The 27,020-nt window shown below is 46.0% G+C and overlaps 1 protein-coding gene and 1 long non-coding RNA gene across 2 annotated transcripts in view; one reads left to right on the top strand and one right to left on the bottom strand.

Moving 5' to 3' along the window:
• Positions 1-27,020, top strand: part of LOC146197381 (uncharacterized) — a 201,353-nt gene that overhangs the window by 21,624 nt on the left and 152,709 nt on the right. The window lies entirely within an intron of this gene.
• LOC146197380 (dorsal-ventral patterning protein Sog-like) overlaps positions 135-27,020 on the bottom strand; it is a 224,120-nt gene continuing 197,234 nt past the window's right edge. The window contains exons 8-23 of the mRNA XM_084599191.1: positions 23,868-24,002; positions 23,363-23,463; positions 23,146-23,290; positions 21,900-21,985; positions 20,650-20,769; positions 15,624-15,768; positions 13,458-13,681; positions 13,084-13,212; positions 11,705-11,926; positions 10,414-10,507; positions 9,970-10,130; positions 9,584-9,692; positions 8,953-9,048; positions 8,320-8,417; positions 5,398-5,497; positions 135-4,343 (exon numbers count right to left, since the gene is read on the bottom strand). Of these exons, the coding sequence (XP_084455317.1) occupies positions 4,264-4,343; positions 5,398-5,497; positions 8,320-8,417; positions 8,953-9,048; positions 9,584-9,692; positions 9,970-10,130; positions 10,414-10,507; positions 11,705-11,926; positions 13,084-13,212; positions 13,458-13,681; positions 15,624-15,768; positions 20,650-20,769; positions 21,900-21,985; positions 23,146-23,290; positions 23,363-23,463; positions 23,868-24,002 (2,045 nt within the window). The 3' untranslated portion in view covers positions 135-4,263. The remainder of the gene's footprint in view (positions 4,344-5,397; positions 5,498-8,319; positions 8,418-8,952; positions 9,049-9,583; positions 9,693-9,969; positions 10,131-10,413; positions 10,508-11,704; positions 11,927-13,083; positions 13,213-13,457; positions 13,682-15,623; positions 15,769-20,649; positions 20,770-21,899; positions 21,986-23,145; positions 23,291-23,362; positions 23,464-23,867; positions 24,003-27,020) is intronic.

Below are 27,020 nucleotides of genomic sequence, written 5' to 3'. Positions count from 1 at the left end.
CTTCAAAAGCGAAGCTGTAGACTTTTCGCTGCAAAAAAAAAAATAAAAAAAAAATCCGGCATCCAAACCATAAAAGTACAAATATGATGGAGGCAGAGAAGAATAAACAAAAGGTATTTTATTTCATCATCTGCAATAATCTTATAGATATGTCTGGTATCTTTATCTCACTTAGTTGCCTTCTGCCGCCTTCACAGTCTACAAACATGATATTTCAAAATTACCAACAGTCACACGCTAAAATAAAACTTCGCTAACAAAACAAAATAATGAAAAATAAAGCGATGAGGAAGCCAAGGCATTGACAAAAGATTCTACAAGATGGGCATTCAACAATGGCATAATAACAGCCGGTACTCTCTGGCACACGTGCAAAAAAAGGAAGACAATCTCGAAGAACCAAACATTCGCTCCATCAAACGCACATCGCAACAAGCAAAGGACCACTGAGCTAAGACAGTGAACCTGTCGCAGAAAGTTCTGGACTCCCCGCAGTTAGCAGCATGAACTGTGCTTTTTGAACGAGAGCTGCTCCCCACTCGGTGATGACCACGACGTCGAGGATAACTGAACGCAGAGTCCTCTGTCGTGCAGTGAAGACGCCGACCCACTGGCGCCTTGCAACGAATAGCCGAAAGCATCTTGCTCGCGTCACCTAGAAACACTGTAGTCACGCGCTGCATCACATGCTTGTGAGAACTGCACAGCAAAACCATGCAACGAGTAACGTCGAGAGAGGGTGAATATTCGGATGTCTTGTTAGAGGCATTGCTAACAATTAAGCCGACCCTTGTGATTTCCAAAAGATTTTCTTTCCTTGCTATGTCGCTTGCTCGCATTTCACGAGCAGGATATTATGGGCTGCTCATATTCAGATCTCAAGCAATGAATCCTCGCTGCATACAAGAAGGAAGAAAATGATAATAAATAAGCAATACATGCTGATGAAATGCAGCTTTTAAGTTCTTTTTAAATGAGGTGATGAAAGCGATTGCAGGGAACGTGACTTAACCGCTCGTTAAAGTAGCGGCACGCAAGCGTCTGTATGACAATGCTTTTGGCTCGTATGTTCCAACTGACACCTATAAATATGTGGCACCAACGACTAGCCCACTTTTGCATGCCTAGGCTTAAGTAACCACACTTCTTCAGGATCTCGCAGTGTCGCAGGGCAAGTATCGCACCCTTGGGAGGCGTGCTTGTATTTATCCCTTCTCCTAGTAATTTGTGTGCCTTACTATATATCAATACTATTTTTGAAGGCGAGAATACAATGCAGTAAACTGGCTGAACAGTAAAAACTGTCTTATAAATTGGCTAAACAGGAACAGTAATTTAAAGAAAGTAAAAATGCGCTAATAATCTCCTTAGTAGTGACCTCCGCTTATACTTCAGCCTAAATGATGTATATACCTAGCTAGTAACGAACGGGCGAAAATTTTCTCCGCGTGAGAAATTATTGCGTGAGCAAAGGAAGCAAGGGATTTCGAAAAAGAGACCACTACATTATGCCCAACGAAATTCATGGTGCTACAGTACAGTACGAAAATCATTTCTTAAATGTGAAGAAAACAAACAAAAACCGAGGGACAACAAATATAGCTGGCTGCTGGAGCTTAAAATGCTAGTGCCTTACGCATCCTGCGCAAGCAATTAAGAGAATTGCAATGTATGTATAGGGACACCAGAAGCTTTTGCGACGTGACATCAATAGAGGTTCCAATTTAGGCTTGAATTCTGTAGAAATGCCATCAGGCTTTATGCTCCACTGATGAATCTAGTTATTCAGGAAACATACTGTGCCAGTATGCAAAATGTATTCAAACGCGTTGTTCCCCAAAAAACAAACAAAAATAACCGGTTCCTAATGCGCGCTCGTGAGAAAATATTTTAAGAAATTGTCAAAGGCGATGACTACGCTTGTCGTAACATTGTTATGCAACTAGTAAACCACACGCTTTTCAATATAACTTTAATTTATGAATGATCAATAATGATATGTATGCTAAGGACTGCTTTTACATTTTTGGCAGCACTGACTTGAGAAACATAGCCATAAGACTAACAATTATATGAAAGAAGCATGCAACAGGCATGCTCAGTTCTAGGCGAGCAAATTCACATTAATCAAGATTGAGAACCCCTGCCCAATAATTGCATGAGGCAACCATTTAACAATGTGCACGGACACGAAGAAAAAAAAAACCATGATTACTTCATTCATGAATTGCAGACATTAAGTACAGTGGAATCGCCTGGATACGATTCTAGCGGGATTTGAAAATTAAAACGAATTATCCGAAAATTGTATTACCCAATACAGGCCCCCGAAAGGTCGCGATTGAATCGTACTTTGCGCAGAACTTCTATTACCACGCCTTTAAGGAATTGTTGTTTCATGCTGGATTTTTTGTTTCTCAGTGTCCCGAGGCAAGCTTTTCTGAAACGCGCAGAGCGAGTCACAGTTTCGTCGCTTAGCCTCTGCAGGAGGCAAGCCGCGAAGAGCCTCTAAAACTAAAGTCCCTTCTAAAACTTGGCACTCTGCCAACTTTGCCCAAAGCTTACCCCTACAAGCGATCCTCAAAAGATAAGCACGTGATGTTATCTGCGGGCAGCATTTTGGCAGGCCGCCATGGTCAGCGCTGCAGACAGCAAGAGCGATGGGTGTCATTAGACGATCAAGTAGTATTGAAACTATCGGCCACGAGTCACTGTCGCTCTTTGTCCCTTTTCTTCGGCTGACTTTTTTTCGCCGTCTTGGAGGGAAATCTGAAACCACAAGAGTTTTTCATGCTTTTGCTGTCGTATTTTTTTTAACAGACTTTAAAATACGGTCACATCTGGACGAAAATGCCTTGCGTCTATAGGGCATCGGCCGGGAACGAAAAAAAAAAAAAAAAAACACTAGTATTGTCCCGAAACACGTATAACGTGGAACCGTATCAACGAGATTTTACTGTATATTTATTATTCATTACTGCGGCTTTTATTTGCTCACAGAGCGAAAACTAGACCCATGACAATGGTCGGAACAGCGCTGAAGAGAACAGTAGGAATTTTCTTAACACCATGAATTCCCGAACAGAAAAAAATGCGTTGCTTATGTAGCATTGAGGATGATCACTATCTGTGCATTTAAAGTTATTAATTATTGAGTGAAGGTTTTCGAAGTGTTGGTATACATAACCTGCTGTAAGCTGATGGGGCTATTTACTGAGCAATAACTAGATTTCTTGAGTACGAGACCAAGCAAAATATAAATGGGTAAGTGACATTACTGCGGCAACTTCAAATCGCAACTGATGAAAAAACTCACTGCATATTTTTTTCAATTCCCCAATTTAAACATTGCGAAATCTGAAATTCACTGTGCCACTTAGCGCTGTACTGCAAACAAATTTTGAGATGTGACAGAAGCTTCAGTTTCTTCGTTGGTTCATGAGTCGAAAACACTGGCAACAACAAACAAGCAAAAGCCGCAGAGAGACGACAGCTTTTGCCGCGTAAGTTTTCGGTGTCATTATACTGGTCATTCAGTTACACCCTCATAGTCATGTGCGCTTGAGCTCACATATGACGTGTCTTAGAGGTGCTAAAGAGCTGTTTTGACCCAGAGAGAGACGGCACGAAAAGATAAACCAATGTTTCTGCTGCCCCCTTCACATGGCTGACGAAGTTAGTAGTAGAAGCTTTGGCTTTCCTGTCACCCACAGATAGGTAGGTGCGGACGCAATTGCACAATTATTTTCGACTTCACCACGCACCAAACTCAGTCACACTATTCCGCACCGCACACCGTCTTGCAGCACAAAAGATAGACGTGAAGCAGTCCTGCAGCTTGAAGTCATGGCGGGTAGCGCTAGACCCATCGTCGCAAGAAAGCAGCCCGCTCTCCCGCCAGTGCGGATCCATTGAAGGTACACCCGTGGATGCTCCTGTTTGCTCTCTTTCGGCCGCGCATTGCCGGACATGCATGGCGTGGCCAGCTACGCGATGCCAGAACGACAGAGTCAAATCTGGCTCGATGACTCCAACAGGATGGAAGTCGAATGAGGTCGAGGCAGCGGCCACCAGCCGTCAGGAGGCGCACCAGGCGTTGTGGGGCCGCATTGCGGCACTTGTCCCGGAGGTGGCGGTGGGTGGAATGTACAGCTGCCAGGGTTCAGCCGCGTCTGCTGGCTCGCATTCGTGTGCTCGCTCGTGGTAAGAGTGGAGGAGGAGGGAGGTGCCAGTCGTACGAAGCACCGGGTGAGGAGGGAAGGCTCAATTCCACGATGTCCCGCCGCGGCTTTTGCGCTTCCGGCCCGTTCGTCGTGGGGGTCGGTCTCCTGCTCGACTCTCACCTGCAATAACGTCCACGAATGGAGAGTTCAAGGAGGGTTACTCATCTATTTTTTCCAAGGGCAAAAGCTGTTCGATAACCATTGGGTACAGTTTATGCGTTTATGCTGTGTGCTTCGCGCTCACTGTGATCGCAAGGATAATCTTGGAGACGATGACATCATTTACTGCGCTGGCTAGCTAGGCGAGCTAGGTATAGCTTCAGCGACATCCACAGCGCAATCGTTCACGTCACCACGATCTCTGCGGCTGTTCCCGGCGACGAGCTGAGCTGAAGCCGCTCAAAGCGTCCCGCAGCACATAATATGCGGCTCCCTTCACGGCCACGTCAGCAACAAGTGAGCGATTACATCGTCATGCACGTTACTTGAAAGCACATGTGCGTGATTTCACGCTAAATCTTTATCACAGTAGGCGTGTTCGTATTGCTAGCGAAGCACAAGATTTTGCAATGGCACGTAGTTTTAACTAATGCTAGCCATGATTTTAACAAGGTGCGAACAGGCACGTAACGTTGAGACTATGGGCGCTTGTAATTGTCTTGTCCCAAATAAAGAAATAATCCATTTCCAGTTGCATTATGAAACCGAAAGATCGTCTCCAGATAGGAAAGATTCAGCTATAGATAGAGCTTGATTCCAGCAGCAAACTTCCATTTTAATCAAGTTTAAACCGAAACATTATTGTTTGCTCCCAAATAAAAACTTTTCACTTCTAGCTAGCTCCAGCTGGAAGGAATTAGGCTTCCAGCTTTGTTGATAACTACGTACAGTATTTGTTTTGTTGTCTAACACTAAATTACTACATACAGAGACTTAGTATCAGGTATCATCCTAAGGCATGAGCCCTCAATTACCGTTATAATGCCGTGCACAGTTGTGTACACGCGCAACGTATAGCCTGCGATGAGGACAGCATAACGGGAGAAGCTCAGCAGCATATCAACCATATTTTACTGATAGCAGGAACGGGTCCTACTATGCGTGCAGTTACAGAGGCTCACAAATCTTATCACTGAAAATAATGTTGTTCAAAAAGCGGTCAAAACAGGGGTACCATTCTCCGCGCAGCGTGGACAGCATTCATCTTCCTTCTGGAACTTTATTGGGCAGGAGAGCTTCGCACACCTCTGTCTCCGGCACCTGGACTTGCCGTCCTTTCAAGAGAGGTGGAATGAAGGATTTGTTACAGAAGAAAAACACACTGCACAGATGGAGCTCCACAGTAAATTACGTGCTCCTATAGCTAACAGCCAGTACACTCTTTCTCATCAGATTGTATTCATGGGCACAGCAAAAGGAGCTAAAAGGAGGAAGGAAATGGAGTAGAGCAGTTATTTAAAATTAGGATGTACACCATCTTGGTCAAATTTGGGGTGGCCCACATATATTTCGAAGGCATCAGTGATTTGACCATAGTCAGATTAAGGAGGACCTCAATTTTAATCAAATTCTAACAAAGACAAATTTCATGGATCTGGTGGGCGAAATTATGGGGGTGGTCCACCTAAATATGGAAGGCAGCACTGGGTAGGTCATAGCTTAGTTGGACACAAAGTTTGGTCAAATTCGGATGGAGTCAAATTTTGTGGTCTGGTGGGTAAAATTTTAGGATGGGCCAAAACATTTGGAAGGCAGTACGCAGTTGACCGTAGTCAAATTAGGCTGGACACCTACTTGGTCAAATTCGGAAGAAGTCAATGTTTGGGGTCTGTGGATCAAACCTTGGGGGTGGCCGACCTAATTTGGAAAGCATCACTGTGTTTGCTTTAGCCAATTAAGAAGTCATTCTTTATATATCAGTTAGTATTATCATCGATTAACTCGTTATTTCAATGTTTTCAATCTGCAGATAGGCACCTTCTGCGGACACTTTTGCCGACGTTTTTTCCGACCCGTGAGCCATTAATCGGTACGCATTAAACTTTCTACTCCACAACATGTGCTTTGCACATAGTCGTAAACAGCTGCGTAGAAATTGTCTTACGGAAGCATTCATTCGAAAGAATTAAGCCTGGTCAGAGCGTAAAAGATAGGGCACCATTGTCGTTACGCAGGCGAGGTTTGACATGGTCGTTATTTCAGCGTCGCGCGTGCGTCAAGTGCCACGCACTGCCTCCCACAACTCCATGAGCCCTCGAAGCGCGCGTCCTGCGCGCTTGGATGCACGCGCGCCGGTCAGAGGAAGTCTACGCATACGCGACGCATCGCCCACCGCCGACCGCGTTCACGGCGCTCGGATCCGACAGTACCAGATATTCGGAGCGCGCGCTGCTCTCGGCAGCGCACGTCCTAATTCTGGCGTGCAAGCATCGACCAGTCAGCGAGCGCTCTGCGTCTGTGTCGTCCGGAGCGGGTCTGACAGGCCTTCTAGGCATATTTTGAGCAAAATGGCGAATCTCCACCTCAATGGAAGCGCGTAATCCTGCACCAAATAAATGAAGTCAACAACGAGCTGCTCAACGCCGCCGCCATCGACCGATGGCAGTCGCTATGGCTTGCGAGCCACGCGCTTTATAAGAACGAGCTGGTAACGACGGCTCTATGGATAGCGGTGACCGTGGAACTTGGGCCGGGGCTCCCACGCGAAGGTAAGATGCTGTTTGTTCATTATTCATGCGAGTATGTTCGTTATTCATGTCATGTACATCAAACATTTCATGTGTATGTTCTTGTGTTTTCATCACAGAGGCTGCAAAAATGCTCCATAAGTGGTGAAAGAGCCTCCGCGACAAGTTCCGCCGATTATGTAGCGCGCGACTGGGCGCGTACCGCGCCATGCGCTTGGAGTTGTGTACCGCATTTTTTGCGCGCCAGTGCGCGGCGCTCCCTGCGCAGGCGCTCACGGCTCCCGGCGTGTAGGTCGCGGAGGTGTCTATGGAGTTGGACCTTAAAATGTATATGCGCAATGTGCGCCCACTCGCTGAATTGAGGCTTTAGAACTCCAGGGCGGCTTATTCTACTGACGCGGCGTCGAAACAGGCGTTATCACAACTCAGATATCGGCACTATGCACATGACCTGCGGTGTATGAAAAATGAGATGACTACTTGTGGAGAGGGTAAGAGTTATGCTGCCGAAGCTGCGAGGTAATAGAGACACACTGCTGGCTAACATCTAGGTTCTCCTAGCAGGACGAGAAAAAAAAAAGGGGGGGGGGGGCAAATAAAAATGCAGGGCAACAAAAATAGCAACAGTTGTGGAATGTGGTGAGAAATACAAGCCAGTGGAAAAGAAAACAAGAGCAATTACATTTTCATATAGGATACCATGAGCTAGTTTCATGATCTGCCTTCAGCTCACTTCACGCATTGTGCACTCTATTCCCTATTTACAATTATTACTTCTCTGTAAGGCTGCAGTAGCGGCGCTTTCAGATAACATGCATTTGAATACAATTTAGCAAGCCCACATATATTTTCACGCGTTAGCGTTAAAGACTCCGTTGTCGTGACATGTCCGTGCACTCACTGGAATTCGGATTGCGTGACACCACAAGCCCACATGACATGGCCAAGCTGGGGCGGGCTCGGGCTCTCTTTCAGACAACAAGATGAGATGGGAATCCAGCACTCAAATACCCTTGTATCCAGAGGTGGACACACTGACGCTAGGCCATGCAGGCATGCTCGTACGGTTTGTTGAAAACGGGTCTTTATGTCAGTCGGTTTTCATATAATGTGGTAGCTTAGGACAGTATAAGAATGAGTAAGTGTGGGTCAACAAAGGCACACATTAAAAAGATTGGTAATTAAAAAAAATATTAAAGTGCCTGTACGTGAACGAGAACCTGCAATAGGAGCTCATTAGCGTTGTATCTTATGTCCTTAAAGGTGAAACCTAGTTGTTCCATTTTAACAGGGATAATTCTGTTCAGACGAACGTTTTATATAACGAACAAATTTTCTACTTTATTCAAGTTCGTCTTAAAGGGAGTCTGATGTATTGCACTAGTTTTTTGTGCATTCAAATGACTTACTTTGCAGTGGCATCGAATGCATTTCATTTCGCCAAACGGCTGGACGGTTGGATGCCATTCTTCTCCATTGTGAAATACTTGCAGTTGAAATTGACAGCCTGTAATGAAAGCAAATAATTTTGGTGTGTGCAACACTTAAGTGTAGTTGAGTATGAGAATCTTCAACTTTAATCTTCCACTATATCATGCCAAGCTATGACTCTTTTCTTTCCTTAAAAATGCAGTGGAGAAGCATTTCATCGCTTTTCCTTAACATGCGACCCATGTCAAGGACTTTTTATAGCTCCTTATTTCTGTAACATGGAAACATGGAACAAAGAAATAAAATCAAGATGTTTATTGGACGCAGAAATGCCATTCTTTATTTTGAATGAAGTGTACCATAGCTGTATACCATTCGAATTTCGTTTTAGGGCAATGCACGTACCAATCATGATCATAATTTGACTGCGTTACATGCCAATGCAAAGGGAATATATTTGGAATAGTACCCACTGGCACTGCACAAAATGTGATTAAGGGCAAAAAGCAAATGAAGCAAAATTTTGATAATTTTGTATCCTCTTGCACTTAGTAACAGTACCACTTGGAGGCGCTTACAATCATTTTTCTCCTCTTTCACTCAAAGCTCACCTCCACTGGACAATATGTCCTTGTTAGTCTTCTTTGAGCCTTGGTCACGAAGTTGTGTTGGAACATCCCCATCTTGTGGCTTCACTGGGATAATATCTGACAGAAGAGGCATATGAGTGTTACAGTTTTAAAATAGGTGTTACATAATTTTCACTTCACACAAAACAATACAATATGGCAGTTACAAGTTTATAAATAATACCTCCGATTCACAATATAGTGAATCCGGCATAATCAGCTTATATAACCGCAGTTAAGAGGTGTTGAATATTTACCATTATCTGCTATTTAACATACCAAGCTTTTAGTCATTATATAATTGGAAACATCCAGTTTCATCTTGAATGGAGTGAATGTTCCAGGAACATTTGAATTATATGTGCTGTAAACAGCAACTTTTAATTAATAGAAATTTTGATATCTTTGAATGTTTAACCGGACAGTACACTTTCAAAGGAATTTGGTATTGATAGAATTCTGCTTTTGCTATGTGACTAAAAGAAATTTATTCATGATTGAATGACCATTTCACTACATCAGTTCCACATCGTTTGTGCTGAGCAATAAGGCTGAATGCATTTCATTGTAATATTTTAAAATATTATTTTCAACTGGGCTATCAAGTACGCACTTGGGCATTTCTTGCAGCAGGAAAGAGCATTCTCTCGGTAGGCATCCTTTTCAGGGCAGCTCAGTGGTGGGCAGGTGATGCGCCTGCATTCTACTGTCAACGTGGTAGGCTGCATGTAGCAACAAAAAAGGCTGAAAGAGCGGTATATTTTTGTCTAATGCCAGAATAATTCCCACTTTGTCACAAGGGAAGTCACAGGGCAACAGCAGTAAATCAACAGTTGCTATTCAAACAACTCTTGCCTGCGCTCCAGCGTTCTGAATTCTAGTAATGAAGGCAATTTTTTGCCACAATGGGAAAGAAAGCTTTTATGATCCCTGTTGAATTCATTAGAAACATTTCTCAATAGTCGCTATCGAAGGCAGTGGAGAGGGATGCGCCTGTACCTGACAGGTGCAGACCGCGCAACGGCTGAATCCGAAGGGCGGGATGTAAGGGTGCCACTTGGATCCGGCCAGGTGGAACTTCTTGTCTCCCTCTAGGAAGCAGCCGTGCGGCGAGCGGGCCTCACCCGGCGCGAAGGTCGCGTTAAGACCAGCCGACTCGTCTGCACAGAGTACAAAACCAAAGAGTAAGAATGGGACAGTGTAGACTGCTGATACCACGAAGTTAAACTACAGGCCTTTTTCAACTTTTTATGACACCAGTCTAGATAAAATCTACAGAACATGCCAAATATACCCCTGTCCCATCAAGAGTGAACTGATTTTTGAATGACTTAGCCAGCGGAAATGAAAACACCCCGCACGCGAAGAGAAAGCAGGAATGGTGAGAAATTCTGCGATAGTGTGGTCAATTTACCTATTATTTCAAGCAAAGCCCATTCTCACCTTGACACGTAGGACAACATTCCCCCGGGAGTGTCACGGCATTTGGGCATTGAACGGCAGGGCACACGACGGGGTCACATACCAGACGGCCTCTCTGCAAGGCAGCCAGCAGAGAAAGAATACTGTAAGAGAGAAGAGAGTAAAAAATGCTCTGAAGTTTGCTCTCAGGGGCAAAATTCAGAGCTGCAGAGCATTCTGCAGGTAATACTGTATGAAAACTGTTTCCGTAGATTATCAAGAGCATAATTAATGCAGCTAAAATACAATACAGGCGCCATGGCTTAAACACGAGGGACCCTATTATTTCATGGAAATGGCGTTCAACGTTCCGTTTAATCTTTCTCGACCAAAAGCAAGTTCACAGCGTTGTTGATTGGGACGAGTACTTAAACGCAGCAGACTTTTCACACCGCACTGATAGAATCCCATTTCGAACTGAAGAGCTTCTTTACAGGCTGTTTTAATAATTCTCATCCTTGGAACTGACGACCAGCTTTTTGTATGGATACTGTACGGCGCGATACATCAAATGGGTAGCACTGTATTGGATACAGCTCCGCGGGATTGCCTTCAGCTCTTACGATTTCATTACTTATATTTTGTCTGCCGTACGGATGAAAACAGGCAGCTTTTAAATTCCGTCACAGGAAAATTCTTCACGATGAAAGCGAGGTTCGTGAAAATACAATCGCTTCGCTCGCATCGCTAATTTCGTTATCACTCGTGACGCGTCTCCTGTGGTGACTTCGAGGGATGCCCTACACATCGTTTTCCGATCCACGATATAACATTATATGACGGCTTATGACAGCCGTTAAAGCAAGCTTTCTACAAGACGTAGAAGTAGCGCTTATGCGCGTGGCCAACTTTTGAAAGCAGTTTTCTTGAAAAGGCGTCTTAGCCAATAGCAGATATATATTGAAGCGCGCGGCTAAAATAAAGCTGCTTCACTGCAACGCTGCAAAGTCTCGTCTTTTACGTTAGTTCTCATGTTTTGTCCTCTCGTCTTCGATAACTAAATTATCGACTGATAATAAGCAACACAGCGAGCACAGCACGTGAGCTGGCAAACTATACCGAGTTTCAGTTTCGTGCTCGCACAAGTGTTGCAGTGACTTTCGCACGGACACGGCATAAAATTAAAGAAAATAAAATGTTGACTTTTTAGCAGAATTTGGAACCTAGAGTGAAATTCTGGAGCAGTTCCGCTGGAGCACTGAATTACAGGCTAATATTCCTGCTTGCTCCTTTTCGAGCACACTCTAAGCCGGTAATCGCGGAAAGTACGTGCCTGGCATGAGCACATGACGCATGCCTCGTGACGTGCCGTCCACTGGGCCCCGTCGTCGAACACTTCGCCGTCGTAGTAGCACTTGTGGTTGGACTCGATGCGGTAGATCTCGTTGTTTTCCGCCCCCGAGTCGCTCGTGTAGCCGGGAACAGCCCCACTGCTGGATCCGACACCACCTCCGCTCTTCGTTAGCTCGGACAAGCAGTTCTCCGGAATGCGGATCTGACGACAGGTATGACGAGCAAAGCTGTTTTTTATTAGGCAATGTGTGGGTATATCGAAAAGCCTAGACATATGTCTTCACATAACAAAAGAGCAACAGAGTCCTCGAGAGCTAGTAGAAAGCAAGCAGCCAAGGAAAGCACACTGCCTACTTCGTTCTATCACTCACTCACTCACTCACTCACTCACTCACTCACTCACTCACTCACTCACTCACTCACTCACTCACTCACTCACTCACTCACTCACTCACTCACTCACTCACTCACTCACTCACTCACTCACTCACTCACTCACTCACTATCTGACCCACTCACTCACTCTCTATCTGACCCACTCACTCACTCTCTATCTCACTCACTCTCTATCTCACTCACTCACTCTTTTATATGCTCTTCTATTCACTTATCCCCCACCCCTCTCGCTCCTGTTTCACTCTCTCTCTCTCTCTCACAAACTCGCTGGACAGCTAGCGTGTACAATCATCGCCGTCCAGTTCCAGAGATACTTCTCCTCAGTAACACAAAGCATGTGGTAAAGCACGCTTTGGGGAGCAAGAAAATAACTGAAGGAAAACAAATACGACGCAGCTGCTTGGCAACAGCGATGCTAATCTCGCCGGCACCTTCTCTCTCCTTAACAGGGAGGAGAAAAGAAAAACATAGACAAATAAGGAAATAGCCGGCATGAGAGTAAAGGACACATGAGAGGACCGGAGCTTTGAGCTTTGGATAACCGATGGTAGCGAAGGGTAACAAATTATATTCGAAGGGAAGGAAAGCGTAGCAGAGGGACGCAGAAAGTGAGGTGGGCGGACGAAGTTAAAAGTTCGTAGGCGTCAAGTGGATGCAGCTTACATAGGAAAGGGTTAGTTGGAGTAATATGGGAGAGGCCTTCGCCCTGCAGTGGGTATAATCCGGCTGATTACGATGATGATACCATTACGCGCCCCGTTTACACGCGCTTTCGGAAATAAGCTTCGTTGTCATTTTGACGTTGTGATGTAAATTGCGAAGGAAATAAGAGATGAACGCTTAAAGCTTCGCAAACGAGGTGCTGAACAAATTGTTTACGAACTTTGGATAAGCTTTCCAGATACAATTCTTGCGTGAGAATCGCACAGTGGCGCTGCTAATGTGCTAGCGCATTTCACTTACGTCTCTGATGTGTCCTCTCAGCTCGACTTGCTTGGACTTCCCCGTTTTTGATGTAACCAGTAAGTACGATGATCCGCCACTTAGTCGATGCAGGGTCGCTGCACTTGGGTCCTCCAGAGTGTCTTCCAGCTGGACGCAGTACGTAAATCATGAACAGCTTATAGCCTTCACTCTTTACAAGAAAGTACATGGTGAAGAGGGAAGAAAACAAATACCTGTTCCAGCTAGACAAGAGAAAGCGCCCTTCCGCTGGACTAATCCATTTGTATTCTTACCGGAAGAGCAGCACACGCTTATCATTATTTTCTAATACGGCCGCCGCCAGCTGCCTTAAACGCTCGAATTATGCGTATCTGCGCCAGTCCTGGACCCACCTCGTCTCCGGTGATCCGTTGGAGCACCCTCTGGACGCTGCGCGCGCTGGGCCTGGCATCGAAGGCGGGCGCGATCTCGAGCAGTTCGAGAAGGTGCCTCTCCGCAGGGTCGAGGCCCGAGATGAACACCGAGTAGTGCAGCCGACAGGACTTGTCTACGGACAGCCAGGCCTGGCCCGCCGCCGCAGAGCTATTTCCCTCGGACACGAGCAGCACGGGACCCTCTGCTTGAGGCAAAGCACATGACATGTTGTTCTTGCAACGAAACAGGCGTCGCTCCCGTGCACGGCGGAACTAGTACAAACAGCGACGCCAACTATGATGGATAGCTGCTTTCGGGTTGTTTGTAACTAGCGGCTTTTGGAATCCCTTATGCAACCTGCTTTGTGCGCTGAGAGGTACGCTACTAGAATCATCGAAACAGCTAATCGGAAGTGCGTGTGCTTTCGCTCTAAGTTGTTTCGTGACGTCAGAACACTTGCGTAGCAACGCTTCTATAAAGGCACTTCCATCGCCGAAGCGCATGCAGCGAGAAAGACGAGGACGTACAGCCTGTGTCAAAAGTGCAGAGCCCGGGGAGCCTCCTTCTGAGCCGAATAGAGGCGCTGATTTAGCTTTAGTTCAGGTCCTTCCCACTGAAGGAGGTAGAACAAAAAAATCTTCTTACCATCAACAAAGTCGGAATAATGAAAATTCATTACCAGCCGCAGGAAGTGGCTTAGAAGCAGACCCCTTGGGCTCTACACTTTTGACAAAGACTGTACATGTGAGGTAGGCGATCCCGCAATGGAGCGTGAGATGCAGCTCGGCGTAAAACGAGAATTTGTGCTCAACTACTACACTGATCATAGCCGTCTTAGTTATTTTCAATGTAGCTGACACTGCAGCAAAAGTCTTTCTACTTGCTGCTAAACAGGAGCAAAACAAAACTAAACCATGAGTCAAAGTAGTATTTTTCAGTCCAGTGCCCTTGGAGTGAGCGAGTTAAGCTTCTGATAATTTTATTTTTCACCTCATGAAAAGACGCAGCGAACCACACCACCACAGGTTCACGGTGGACCTAAATTGATGAGTGAAACTATGCTAGCAACAATTTGCTGGGAATTTTAGCAGTGTAGTGTTGGCATTTGTCTCAATGAAGGTACGATGCGATCCAAAAAGCTCGCAGGGAGGCTTGAACTAGTTGCGTTCAATTCCTTGTCGGTCTTCCATTTCCTTTTTACACTAAATATTTCGAAGCATCGTTATTCCGTGCAGCGCGATCGAACCACTTAAGAAAGCACATGACGGACGCAGGCCATTGTCAAAATACCAAAGGTTGCCATTACTTAAAACAGGCTACTAGTTAACTGCGTCGGTATTGTTCTTGTGCTTATCGTGAGATTTCCACACGAAGTTTTCTAAGCGGAAAAAATAATTAAGACATTCCTACCACGGCAGGTGGAGAGAAAAACGTCACTGAACGCATTCATTTCATTGGGCTCTCCCCATCACACAGGCGCAGTGGTTATGGTGCTCGACTAGTGAGAGCAGAGGAATCCGGGTTCGATCCCGGTAGCGGCGACCGTTTTTCGATCAAGGCACAAAGCTAGGCTCCCGTACACACGGCGCGATGTGAGTGCACGTTGATGAACCCCGGGGGATAGAAACTATGAGGAGCCCTCCAATATGGCGTCTTTCATAGTATGGGTCGCTTTGAGACATTAAACGCCACAGTTAACCTATAGCCTTAAACGAATTCCTGCTTTATGTACATTTTGGTTGGTTTTTGGGGTCCACCATCCCAAAGCAGCAGGCTATGAGAGACGCCGTAGTGGAGGGCTCCGGATGTTTCGACCACCTTACGTTTTTAACGTGCACTAACATCGCACAGCACACAGGCGCCTTGCTTTTCGCCTCCATTGAAATGCGGCCGCCGCGGCCGGGATTTGATTTCGCATCCTAAGGCACAGAAGTTGAGTGCCCTAACCATTGCACCACCGCGGCGAAGTGTGTTTATGTGGCTTATAATATATTCCAGTATGATTGCTTTAACGCAGTGTCAAGACTTGTTTTCAACAGCGAGTCTTCATAAGCCACAGGCACAAAATAAGGTACCAGCTTGTCCCGTAACTTGCAGAAGTGTGGCCTTCAGATGACACTAAGGGATAGATTTAACCTCCTCACCACTGAGAAAAGCGTCCGAGTAGAGGCGCTGCTTGACTCGTCCGCGCAGTTCACTCTGTCCTTCGGAGAGCACTTTGAAGGTCAGGTCGTCTGTAAGCAGCATCTCCAGCACCTGGCTGGTACCACGAGTGAAAGTTCCATTTGTCTGCGGCCAGGAAAAAAGAAACAGATTTGCGACGCGCAGGTAAGGCGATCAGCTGATCATAATCGCAGTTTTACAAAATTCTCTAAACAAGCATGAGTACTGTAGAATGATTCGATAACCTACGCGGAACCTTTGTTGAGCAATGCTAGGCGAAAATAGAAAGAAGGGCCGCAAACCGCGACGCGAAATATCCTCGAAACAATTGAAAAAAAAAAAAGAAAAAGATACGAGGTGGTTACTTTTGCATTATAGCGGCCTTTTGAATTATATTAAGCAGAACTGCCACATGAACTAGCTAATATAAGACCTAAACTGCGCAACGGTGTGACCAGTATAAGTGCTTGCGCTTGACGTGTTTGTGTTTCAAGGCGTATTATGTAACCATCTATACTGCGTAATGGTTTTTTAACATTAAGCACAGAAAGAGTTAATATAACGCATTGTTATGACAAGATAAACGTAGTTAAAAAGCAGGCGAACACAGTCGATGCACAGACAGGCTTTTTTTAAATATCCACGTGTATGCCGTGACTTTATTCAGCGCACCCGACGCAGCTATGCAGTAGGGTCCACCAAGCGCGATTAATGCGTCATTTTCGCTAGTTCATTTAATGTCGTGCTTGCCAAGAGGCATGATACATAACAGAAGACTCTCACACTAAATGTTGCTAAAGCACTTTCACATTCGCCGACAAATCGGGACACTTGGCTTGCGTAAAATCTGCCTTCACACAATACCAGTGACAGGGAAATCGTGTTCAAAAGCTGTGCGCAAGAGATTGTGAGGAACCGTTTAGGTCACTGATAGCGCCCGTCCGATATCATGTCATTGAAGAAACGAGGACACTGCGGAATACAGCTCTCCTTTTTTCTATTGAGCCAGGCCCACAAACACGTTTTATGAAATAGTTATCCGGTCGCGCCTATCTGTATCTGCATGTTATGTGGCGATTTTTTTTTCTGCGAGCTGGTGATTGCAAGCACGAATTCGTGCACGAAACAACGCGCGATCTCGTTTTCTGATAGTAAAACACAACATCAAAAACAGTTGATTTTCGTGTTTCTTTTTTTTGAAACGAGAGGAAAAGAATACCGAAGAGGTCAGTGCATGGTAGCTGAAACACAAGGATATCAAATGTTCTTTCTTTATACCCCGACAAAGGATGACCAATGAGAGATACCTGCATCCTCTGAGAAAACAAGGTGGAACCCCAGTAGTACTTCGGAGTAGTAGCGCCCATTTTCCCAGTAGTGCCCCAGTAGTACCTCCTATTTTCTCTTTTGCGGCTTATCTATGACTGACGTATTGTGGAGCGTTTGTTTAAGACCGCAAATGTGATTTTAGGAAAAAGAAACGAATCACTGTCACAGTGGAGATGATGGAGCACGGGTGCTATGACTGCCGATATTCATATTTAACTTTAGAAACGAAGCACATAAAAAGACATCGCCCATTATACTTTGGCACGGGGCGCATAAAAAGCCTTAGGAAGGCCCCTTGCGCACAAAGGCGCTTCTCTAACATAACCTGACGTCAGCGGGAATAGTGAAGAAGAGAAAAGGAGGACAGCAAAGGGCGCAAAAAAGTGCTTTGGGTGGTTCTGTTTTGTATTCTGTTCTTGGTTCAGAAAAAAAACACGCAAAAAACAAGCGTTCTTTTCTGGCTCAGTGGAACCCACCAGAGCAGCAACGTGTAGCAAACGACCGTGCAAGTGGCAGTGCCTCGTTGCAGCATCTTGTCTGACTGGCTTTCACCATTTCACTAGTTAACGTCGTGTCCGCTTCAGCATCTCGTCGCGCAACACTGTCGTTGTGAAACTGGCCTGCTGTTCTCTCACTGGGATGACTGAGCACGATCTGAGCAATAGGACTGTTATTGCGAAATGTCTGCGTTTTTTTGGGGTTCTCCTCTCTTTCTCATCTCTGTACAGTCATTTTCCTGGTGAGCGTTTTTCTTTTTCTTTTTTTCTTTTCCACCGGTCGTTAGCAATGTAAAAGGGTTATCATATCCGGCTGGATAGCTGAAGAGAAACCGTTAACATAACGTTATCTTTTTTTTTTAGACAATTTTTTTTGAGAATTTCCCTTCCCTAATTCATTATCACCTAAAATAAATGATGAGTGAAGGACCCTTGAAGAAAAGAAAAAGGGGGACACTTAAGCTCCGTCTTCAATTGGGAAAGCGTCAGCGATAATGGCTCCCGTCTTCAGGCTTTGTATGCGATTCCTCGTTCGCATACATGCACTTTGCTGCTCAACAATTCATTAAATTGTGCCTCTCTTATGTCGCAGATACCCATTAGCACAAAGTCATGAAGTGGCGCATCATTTGAAAGACTATCAGGCATAAATATAGCGCTCCGCTTTAATGAACGCGCCTACGTGGCATGGAGTAGCGTATCTGATTCGAGATCCTAGTGTCTTTGAAGGTTCGATTTGCATTTCACCCTCCCATTTTGAAGGAGTTGCTCTAGTTGGCCGACTATGTCAGGTGGTCTCATGGAGCCACACCAACCATCCGCCCAATAAGCGGCCGTCCATGCCACCTGCCAACTACCACCTGCCAAATGTATTTATTTATTTGCAGTGCCAGTACCCCCGTGCGAGCGTATCAGATAGGGGTGGCACACGAACACTTCCATCTAAAATACGATACTAACACTGATCACGACGGAATATCAATTTTTCGCTCACAGCGCCGACGCAGGATTTTCTGGAGAACGGGGGCTTTAACGCTGTCACTTTAATGATTAGCTTTATCTATCTCGAAATTCGCTTTCTACATTCCATGTAGTTTGCAACCCTTCACACCGTTCATTCAAGAGGGATCTAAAACAATCGTATGGGAAGAGGGGAGAGGGGGGCATTTAACACTGAACTGCCACCGCGATTTACGCTCTCTTTGCTGCTAAGGGGCCCCGAAACAAGCTCAGCAATTACGTACCAATGAGGTCATTAACGTGTAGCGCAGGTATGACCCATTGCTGTTTCTCCTCTCTCTAATACAGCCTGAGCCGACAAAGAGACAAAATGAGGGACGTTGCAGAGGGGATGAAGGATGTACGTGCTTCGATCAATGAATTCCTTGCCTTGACCTCGCTGGCGCGTGAATGTCTAGAGCCGAAAGCAGCAGGGAAAAAACGTCCTTACGCGCGGCAGCTGTCGCCTTTCGTTTCTTTTGTTATCTCGATCCCGGCGACTGGCGGTCGCGCTGCCCGAAGGGCGGCCACTTCAAGCGATGGGTCAGGAGACAACGTCCACTCAATGAGGCCACCATGATTGTGTGGGTATTCTCTCAACACGCAGCACAACAAGACATGCTTAGGAAGCAAAAAAATGCCGCTAAGTAGGACCCGCAGGGAAATTGCAATATCCTTTAGTAATCTACACACTTAGAAAAGAGCCTTAAGTAAAACGTCAGGGTCAGAGACAGGTTTTTTGTTTATGTAAATAAAATCCAAGGACAATTACGATACTCCCCAACGCGAAATTTGAGCGCGGCTGATTAAGAATTTCTGCCATACACTGAGGCTAAGAATTGGAGAGATGCTTTTATGCATGTGCAGTTACAAAGCACTCTTATTTTTCTTACGAGCCAAAGAGGATTTCCCAGAAGCGAAAGAAGAGCCATTAACGAGCGGCGCAGAAGTCATGGCTCTTCTTTCTCTTCTTCTAAGAAATTCTTTTTGACTCCTAGCTCTCTTTTTTTCATTACGCAGGTAATGGCCCCAAGCGGGCTCAACTACCGAACGAACGCATAAGAGCTGCGCTTAAAATGTATTATTGCTAACAGCTAACGACACTAACAAAAACGACAAGCTAGCAGTATCAGATGGCTCTATCATGGAGTATAGCACTACCTCTAAAACGCTACTGATAAATGCGTACCACAAGCCACTAGTGTGAATGCGTAGATAGTAGGTGGCCGGGACTAGCCTTCGCGTGGGCATTGCCAGCTCCTGGCACGAGGTTAGCGGAATCAGCGGCTGTACGCTCTGTGCTGAACGTCTCTAATGTCTGTTTTTTATGAGGCAACAAAAAAATGAAACTCAATTCTGAATTAATAAAGAGTGAGAGCTTGCAGTACAGTCATGAACAAAATTTTTCGAGATGGTGGAGGACCGTTTTAAAACTGTCTTGTCCTCCCTAGGCGGCGACATGATAGCGTTTAGGCCACGACTAGGCGCATACACGTCCTATATTCGTCCGAATGACTGTCTCAGCGCTTCTTTCGTGCGAGGGAAGGCTTTTTTTCCGAATTTCGGAGCTAGTGGTTGGTTTTGGCTGTTCGTGCTCACCAGCAGTCGTGCGGCCCTCTTGCTCGATGAGCGACCAATCTACTGCACCGACACATTCACAGTGCAGGTCGTCTTTTATAGCATATTTAAAGATGTTGCAGCCTCACTTTTTATCTATATCTTTTGTCTATTATATTTTTATTATAAGCAGTTTTGAAACAGTGTTTTTATTATCGGTGCAGCGCTTACGACGAGGACGAGAGGAGACACAGACACAGCGCTCTTTAGAATTTCCAAACGCCGTAACTTTAACGGCTGTGGCTAGACCGTTTCTGACCATATCATGTGCGTCATTCCAAACGAATGCGACTGCGCGCCTTGCACACCTGGCTCTTAGGCGTGCCACGTGGCCTTCTTTCTCAACTCCGGGCAGGACGGAATCCGACAAGTATACCGCCGGGTGCAACCACGTGACGCTAGTAGTCATTTCTGAATGAGTGTAGGGGCGACACACTTAAAGGCGTGCAAGTTAGAGCATATTCGGACGTTTTGGCAGGCGTCTCTTTGAACATGTACCATGTGCCTCCGGTGACGCTGTGCGTTTAATACATTCGTATGCTTATCGAGGAAAGTTCCCACTCACCCAGTGATAGGCGAAGGGCGGGTTGTAGGAGGCGGCCATTGTGCGCACCTCGTTGTCTGCCGGGCTGTCCGTCTCCAGGACGACCACCATGGGCGCGCTGTCCAGGCCCGACGCGTATGCCTGCGCACGCGAGAGGCGCGACCAACAAGAAAAGCGTGCGTTACAGCTTGTTTACCGCGACAACTGCGCTCCAGCTGCGCACAACAGTTCCTGCACTGGACATGTGAAAGGATTGAGTCTGTATAGTGCTTCCTTATACTATACGGGCAAATCCTACAGGTTTGTTAGTTTGTGAAAATGGCTTTCTAGTCTTTCTTGCCGCGTCTTTCATTGCGCTCTCCTTTCTTTTCTCAGCTGCTTTCGACGCAGAGGCCAAAATCAACAATGCCGCTTTTTTTTTTTTTTTGTACGTGATGACCGGCGCGCGCATGACACAAACTGGCGCAACGCGCGTCCGCAAAATATTAGCAAACTTAGAATTGAGAGGCTTTTAACTTGCAAGAGAGAAGCGCGTATGTAAATGAATTCTGAAATGCGGCTGCAAACACCGCGACGGGAAGACAAGAAAAAAGTGCGGCTTTTAAAAGCGCACGCTAAAGCAGCTGTTTCTGCCACGCCCATGTTTACGACGGCGCCTCGCGGGGGGGATTAAGGAACCGCCCAGGGACGAACTCCAAGGCGTCACTGTAGCTTTGATCAGCCGCGGCTACCAGAGATGCCACGGTACAGGTGGAGGCGCTGGTGAGAGCAAAACACAAGCGAACGATGTTGTTATACTATCATTGACAACCAGGGGCGGGTGTGAATGTCAGTATCATGATTTCTTGATTTAGAATATCAAAATAAACGCAGGAGGGCGCAACAGTAGCAGTATGCAGAAAATTAAATCGACACGATCATCTCCGTTGCCGCCGTCGTTGATTAAGGAATGCCCAATCTAGCAAGGAATCACTACACTCTCCTTGTTAGGTGTTACTTTACAGTTCTACTGTTGCTACTTACCACTCTGCGACCTCAATAATTTGTTTCCCGCAGACTGAGAAGTTTTCACTCTAGGCAGTTTTGCAATATTTGACAATTTGCTGCAGTCAGGCGAAGAGCAGTGCGCGAGGAGTTTGCGGCACATATTTATTAACCCTGCACTCATAAACAATATCAGGATGTATGCATACACTTTATACCTACGCTAGCTTCCATGGAATGAAAGCGACACTTTCCGATACGTACCTGTCATTACGGAAGTAACTTACCTGGTAAGATATCGATCCATCGTCGTTGACGTTTAGCACAGCGAAACCAGAATTCGCTGTTTCTGCCGTCAGCACAGCTTGAAATACTGCAATTAGAAAACAGAAAGAAATGAGGACACTGAAAAAAGGCAGGTAACCGTGAGAGAGAAAAGCGTGCACCAGAACGTGGCGCTCGAAGCTTCTGTTAGGTTGAAACTACGCAGTCGCTCTTAATTCGTAGTAACATTGCTATAGGAAATTAAATACAAAAAGGAGGAGGCGCAGCCCCGAAAAGCCACATTTATGCATTCGGTAGGCATATGAAGAATGACAAATTTTATTTCCAAACTGCAAGTTATTTTGCGTTACACCCGGTGTTCTCGACCATATCGACGTTTTACGCATATGCATATTGTCAGCTATCCTGAATGTTTGGTTACTTATGGAGCGACCAGCATTAAATAACTTGAAACAGGTCTCAATCTCTAGCATACACATTTAAGCTAGTTAGTGCATCTTCGAGAACTTTACCAGCGCTGCAACAGGGGACAAAATCTTTCCTTCTCTCTTTGTCCTCTGTTGCGGTGCTGCTCAAGCTTTCTCTCAATATCGAACAGAAAAAAAAAAAAAAAGGAGAGGCAAGCTGAATAAAAATAGGGATTGCAAGAAGTCAGAGCAATTTTTACAAATACGCAGTTCAGGTAAGCGTAGCGTAAGAGCTCTCTCAAGTCAGTGCGCATCGTGATAAACTGCAACGTTTTATGCTGGCTCCCTGAACAGCGGCGGCGGATGTGCGACACGATGAATCTTTGCTATTCCAAGGAGTGTATACCAAGGGGAACCGGGAGGCGAGTGTCATTATACTTTCGGGATCGAGAGGGTCGATTCGCGCGCTCCTTACTGCCTCTCCCCTTTTACACTAGTGGGTGCAAAGAGGCACCGTATCGCGGGAAACGAAACATTCAGTATCGCAAATAGTTGCCGGCAAAATGTCGCAGCAGGTGTCGTAAATGCCCGGCAAGATTTTTTTTTTTTCAGTTGACATTCCCTGTAGGCGCTATCTTTCTTTTTTTTTTCTTCGGAGCTTCTCCTCAAAACTTATTCAAGTCAGCGCACTGTAATCCCGCAAAATGGGCCGCAGGAACGGCCTCTATTGACGCTTCCGTGTGCAAATTGTAAATCTGTCTCATTTCCTTAGTCGCTTCCTTGAACAGCTGACTTTTCGAATCTGCGTTCTCGCAGCAGTGCGAAGAAAGCGAGCACTCACTGTTGCACGTGGGCCGGACGACGACGGGTCCCTCGATGTGTCGCTGTCCGTCGGGCGACGTAAGGCGCATGCGCAGTTTGCCAGCCACCAACAGCGGCTGCTGCTCCGGTGACAGGCTCAGTTTCACGCTGGCCACGTTCAGTGACTGCAGCCAGAGAGAAAGATGCACATACAGGAATCCTTCCTACACCCACCCTAGAGGGCGCAGAAGACTCACCACGTGGATCTTTGGGAGCGTTATCTCCGAGCTGGCAACCACCACGGATTCGCCCGACTTGCCCGCCAGGAGGCTCAGCTTGACCAACACGTCCCTTGCGTCTGCGAGACGAACATCGAGGGGCATAATGTGGCAGGCAACGATCCAGGGCAAGGATGCCTAATTGGAGCCCTTCCGCAACACACCGATTTCTCCTTTAGCTCCTTCTCTGCGCTGCTAGGTGTTCAATTGGCACTGACCAAGATTCCGCTACTGTGTAGGCGTGCTATGACACATGAGGAGCGTAAGCACGTGCATATACATAAATAAAGGTAGCCAGTCGTTTCAGGTGTAATGAAATGCGCACGCCGATATTTAAAATGAAGCTGCCCAAGGGCCAAGTATCAATATCACTCTTATGTGACATTCTGAGTTCGATGCCCTTTCTAGCAACTTGGCAGAATGAAATTCCATTTCTCGTCTCCCATTCAGACCGCAATACTAGTCCAGAGCCATAGGGACCTACCTGTGGGCGAGAATATTCCGTTGAACATGACCGTGACGTGTATGTCAGACCTGGAGGGCGAAATGGCGGCGACGCCTCCACCTCCCAGTGTCTCTCTCACCCCAGCCTCGGGAACCATGAGCGAGCTGAACACCTCTGCGATAGAGAAATGTGCGAGAAGAAATGTAGCCCAAGAAAAAAATTTGTGGCCTTATTATTGCCCCGTCCAACAGGGCGACAAAGTGAGAGTCATGATTTCCGCCGTATTTGTTTGTTTTTTTTTATTTTTGCATTTACACCATCGTGAGCATTCATTTATGGAGAGCACGCAGGAGCGAGTGGCTATCGTTTTTAAAGAAATATTTGCTTCTTAATAAAAATATGTATTGCGAACGCTATGAGGCACCTATTAGGTGCACCATATGGCGTCAAGGCATTGATAAGAGCAGTTGCGCTAACAATAGCCCATTGTATGATGGCTCACTTTTTTGTTTAATTCCGGCTGAAGCGAGCAATTGGCCCACATTCCAAAGGGTCGAAATGCAGAAAAAAGGAAAGAAAATGCCCCCTCCTCTTTGCGATGACGGCGCGGGCTAAGACACTGAGGTGGTCGAAATATATTTCCAGCTTCCCATTGCGGCGTTTCTCATAGGCCGTGTGTACATTCAACAATTTATGCTATAATCTGTTTTCTCTCTTATGTGCCTCGCTTTGCCACCATTCGGAAGGAACCTAACTGCGCCCACAGACTTAGAAGCCGCGTGGTAGCTTGCAAGCTAGACGCAGGTCAGATATTTCGAAGCTCCTACCTCTTTGTGTCGGATACGACAGAATCGATATGCAGTAGTGCCCAGGGGCCCTCGTATACGCATTAATGATTGCGGATAAGGAAAGGAGAGCAAGTGCACGAAGACACTGATTGTGCGAAGGCAGTAGAAGCTATAACAGTTGTGCAGATATCGGGAACGGTACTTTTTGTTTTGCCTTCGTGAAAAGCAGCAAGAAATGAAAATCAAAACTGAAATATCAGAAATATGGTGCTTATGCTTTCCTTCATTTGCAGTCCGCCCTGCATTAGATATGTTGACAGCTAAAGGGCATAGAGAATTGAGACAAACGATAAAAATTACATGGAGTACCTACCTCATACCTCATCCTACCTCATACGGCTACATCGAATTAAGTTTCTATGTATAATAAAAAATGTTGGTTTGGTTTGGTTTGTGGGGTTTAACGTCCCAAAGCGGCAGAGGCTATGAGAGGGGCCATAGTGAAGGGTTTCGGAAATTTTGACCCCCTGGGATTCTTTATTGTATGCTGACATCGCACAGCACACGGACGCCTTGCTTTTAGCTTACATCGAAAGGCGGCCGCCACAGCCGGGATTTGATCCCACGTCCATGGGCACAGTAGTCGAGCACCGCAACCACTGCACCACCGTGAGCGCAATGAAAATTTTGATTCCCAAGAAACGTAATTTCTATCCAGTGCTTGGACAAATGAACCATCTCACTTCGTTTTGCGTCTTGAAAAAAAAAAAAAAAAAAAAAAAACAGTTCTCAAAACTTTGAAGGATACAAATAAGCTTCTGCTGTAAAAAAAAAAAAAAAAAAAAAAAAAAAGGAACCGGCTGATGGATTGCGTTCTCCCAGTAAAAGCGAAAGACGCGCCGCGGAATTTAAATTTAAAAAAAAGAAAGAATAAGACGGATGGCGTTTATTATTTTTATTTTTGTTTCCAGAGTTCCTACTTGTCGTCAAAGCAGGCCCAAACACAAGCAGAAGGCGCATTGAAGGCTTCATTTAAAACTAAGTGACTTTCACATTGCCTGCCCGTCGTATGCGAACTAGAATTCCGTCTCGAAGTGCAAAGAAACAGCTGACTCAAAGTACGGACAGAACAGCCTCGACAAATGCAGCAAAGCCAGGAGGATGACATGCCGACAGCGCGGCGTGCAGCACGCAAATTCATGCAGCGCAGCATCTCGTTATGTCGACAGTCGAGCGAAAGCTGCTCGTCCTTTGTCGCTCAGTCAATGAGAAGCGAAATCAAACAGCTGAGAAAGGAATAGAGAAGAGAGTAGAGGAGAGTGGGGATAAAGCGTATAACGTTGACGCGAAGAATGACAGAGGAAAGAAAGGAAAAACGTTCCCTTTTAAGGCCTCCCCACAAAGAAGCGAGAATACCGTAATACGAGTCGAAGTTGACAATGGCACCTAAACAAAGGGTCCAGAAAAATGTGTGAAGAAAAAAATACCGAAGTTAGTGACTCATGCCCGTCCTGCTTAGAATATTTTCAAAAGGCCAAAAAGATGTGGGAGGGTGGGGAGGGGGGCGGAGGGGAGGGGGGGGGGTACACGCAGACGAAGGAAAAAAGAAAGTCGTAGCCATTTTGCAGAACACTAAAATAAATGAACACTACGCTACTGTGGTGCGAAGAGAAATGAGAGGCAAAAAAAGTGAACGTTGGGCATAAATGGGCCTGACTTTCGCACAGAAGACGAGAACGTTCCCATATTCCGGGGAGCAAAAAAAAAAAAAATCTGTAACTACGACAGCTCGCATGAGTACGAGGAAGATGACGTTTCTCTTAAACTTAAGAAGAAAGCAGCTGAATTGAACGTGATGTATGCGAGTACCGTACAAACCGACGCAGGGGATAAAGCCAAGGCACCGATTGGTATACGTGTACTCGGATGTAAAAAAAAAAAAAAGGAAACAGGGGAAGATGCAGGAAAGTAGAGGCCAGAGAGGCCCGAAAAGTTGTTGGAACCGCTTTGGAAAATAAACGAGGTTGTTTGCGCGGCGGAAGCCGGATCTTGACAAACAGCCGAGGTGTGAGCCACGGTTGAAGCGGCGGCGCGTCTCGCTCCAAAATATCGGCCAGGAGCGCGAGTTTCCAGTGCGTGAGCGAGAGACGCGAACGGGAATTTGTTTTCCACGGCAGTCATGACCTGCGCTGCAGGCGCCTGCCATCTTCCGGTGCGCCGTAGATGATCCCCCTTTTCCGCGGCCTCCTGGCTGCCTGGTTTTGTGTACAAGCGGCTCGTCTGGAAATCGATGATGGAGAGCAGAGGCAGCAGTCTTTGCGCGGACCGAACTTTGCACTGAAAGTATCCTGTTTTCCCGCAATAGGCGAGCGCGATGCATAATCGCGTGCGCAGTGTTCACGAG

Source organism: Amblyomma maculatum, chromosome 3, assembly GCF_055883805.1.
Source record: "Amblyomma maculatum isolate TAMU_Amacu chromosome 3, ASM5588380v1, whole genome shotgun sequence".
Lineage (NCBI taxonomy): Eukaryota > Metazoa > Arthropoda > Arachnida > Ixodida > Ixodidae > Amblyomma > Amblyomma maculatum.
This window is presented reverse-complemented; position numbering and strand designations above follow the sequence as displayed.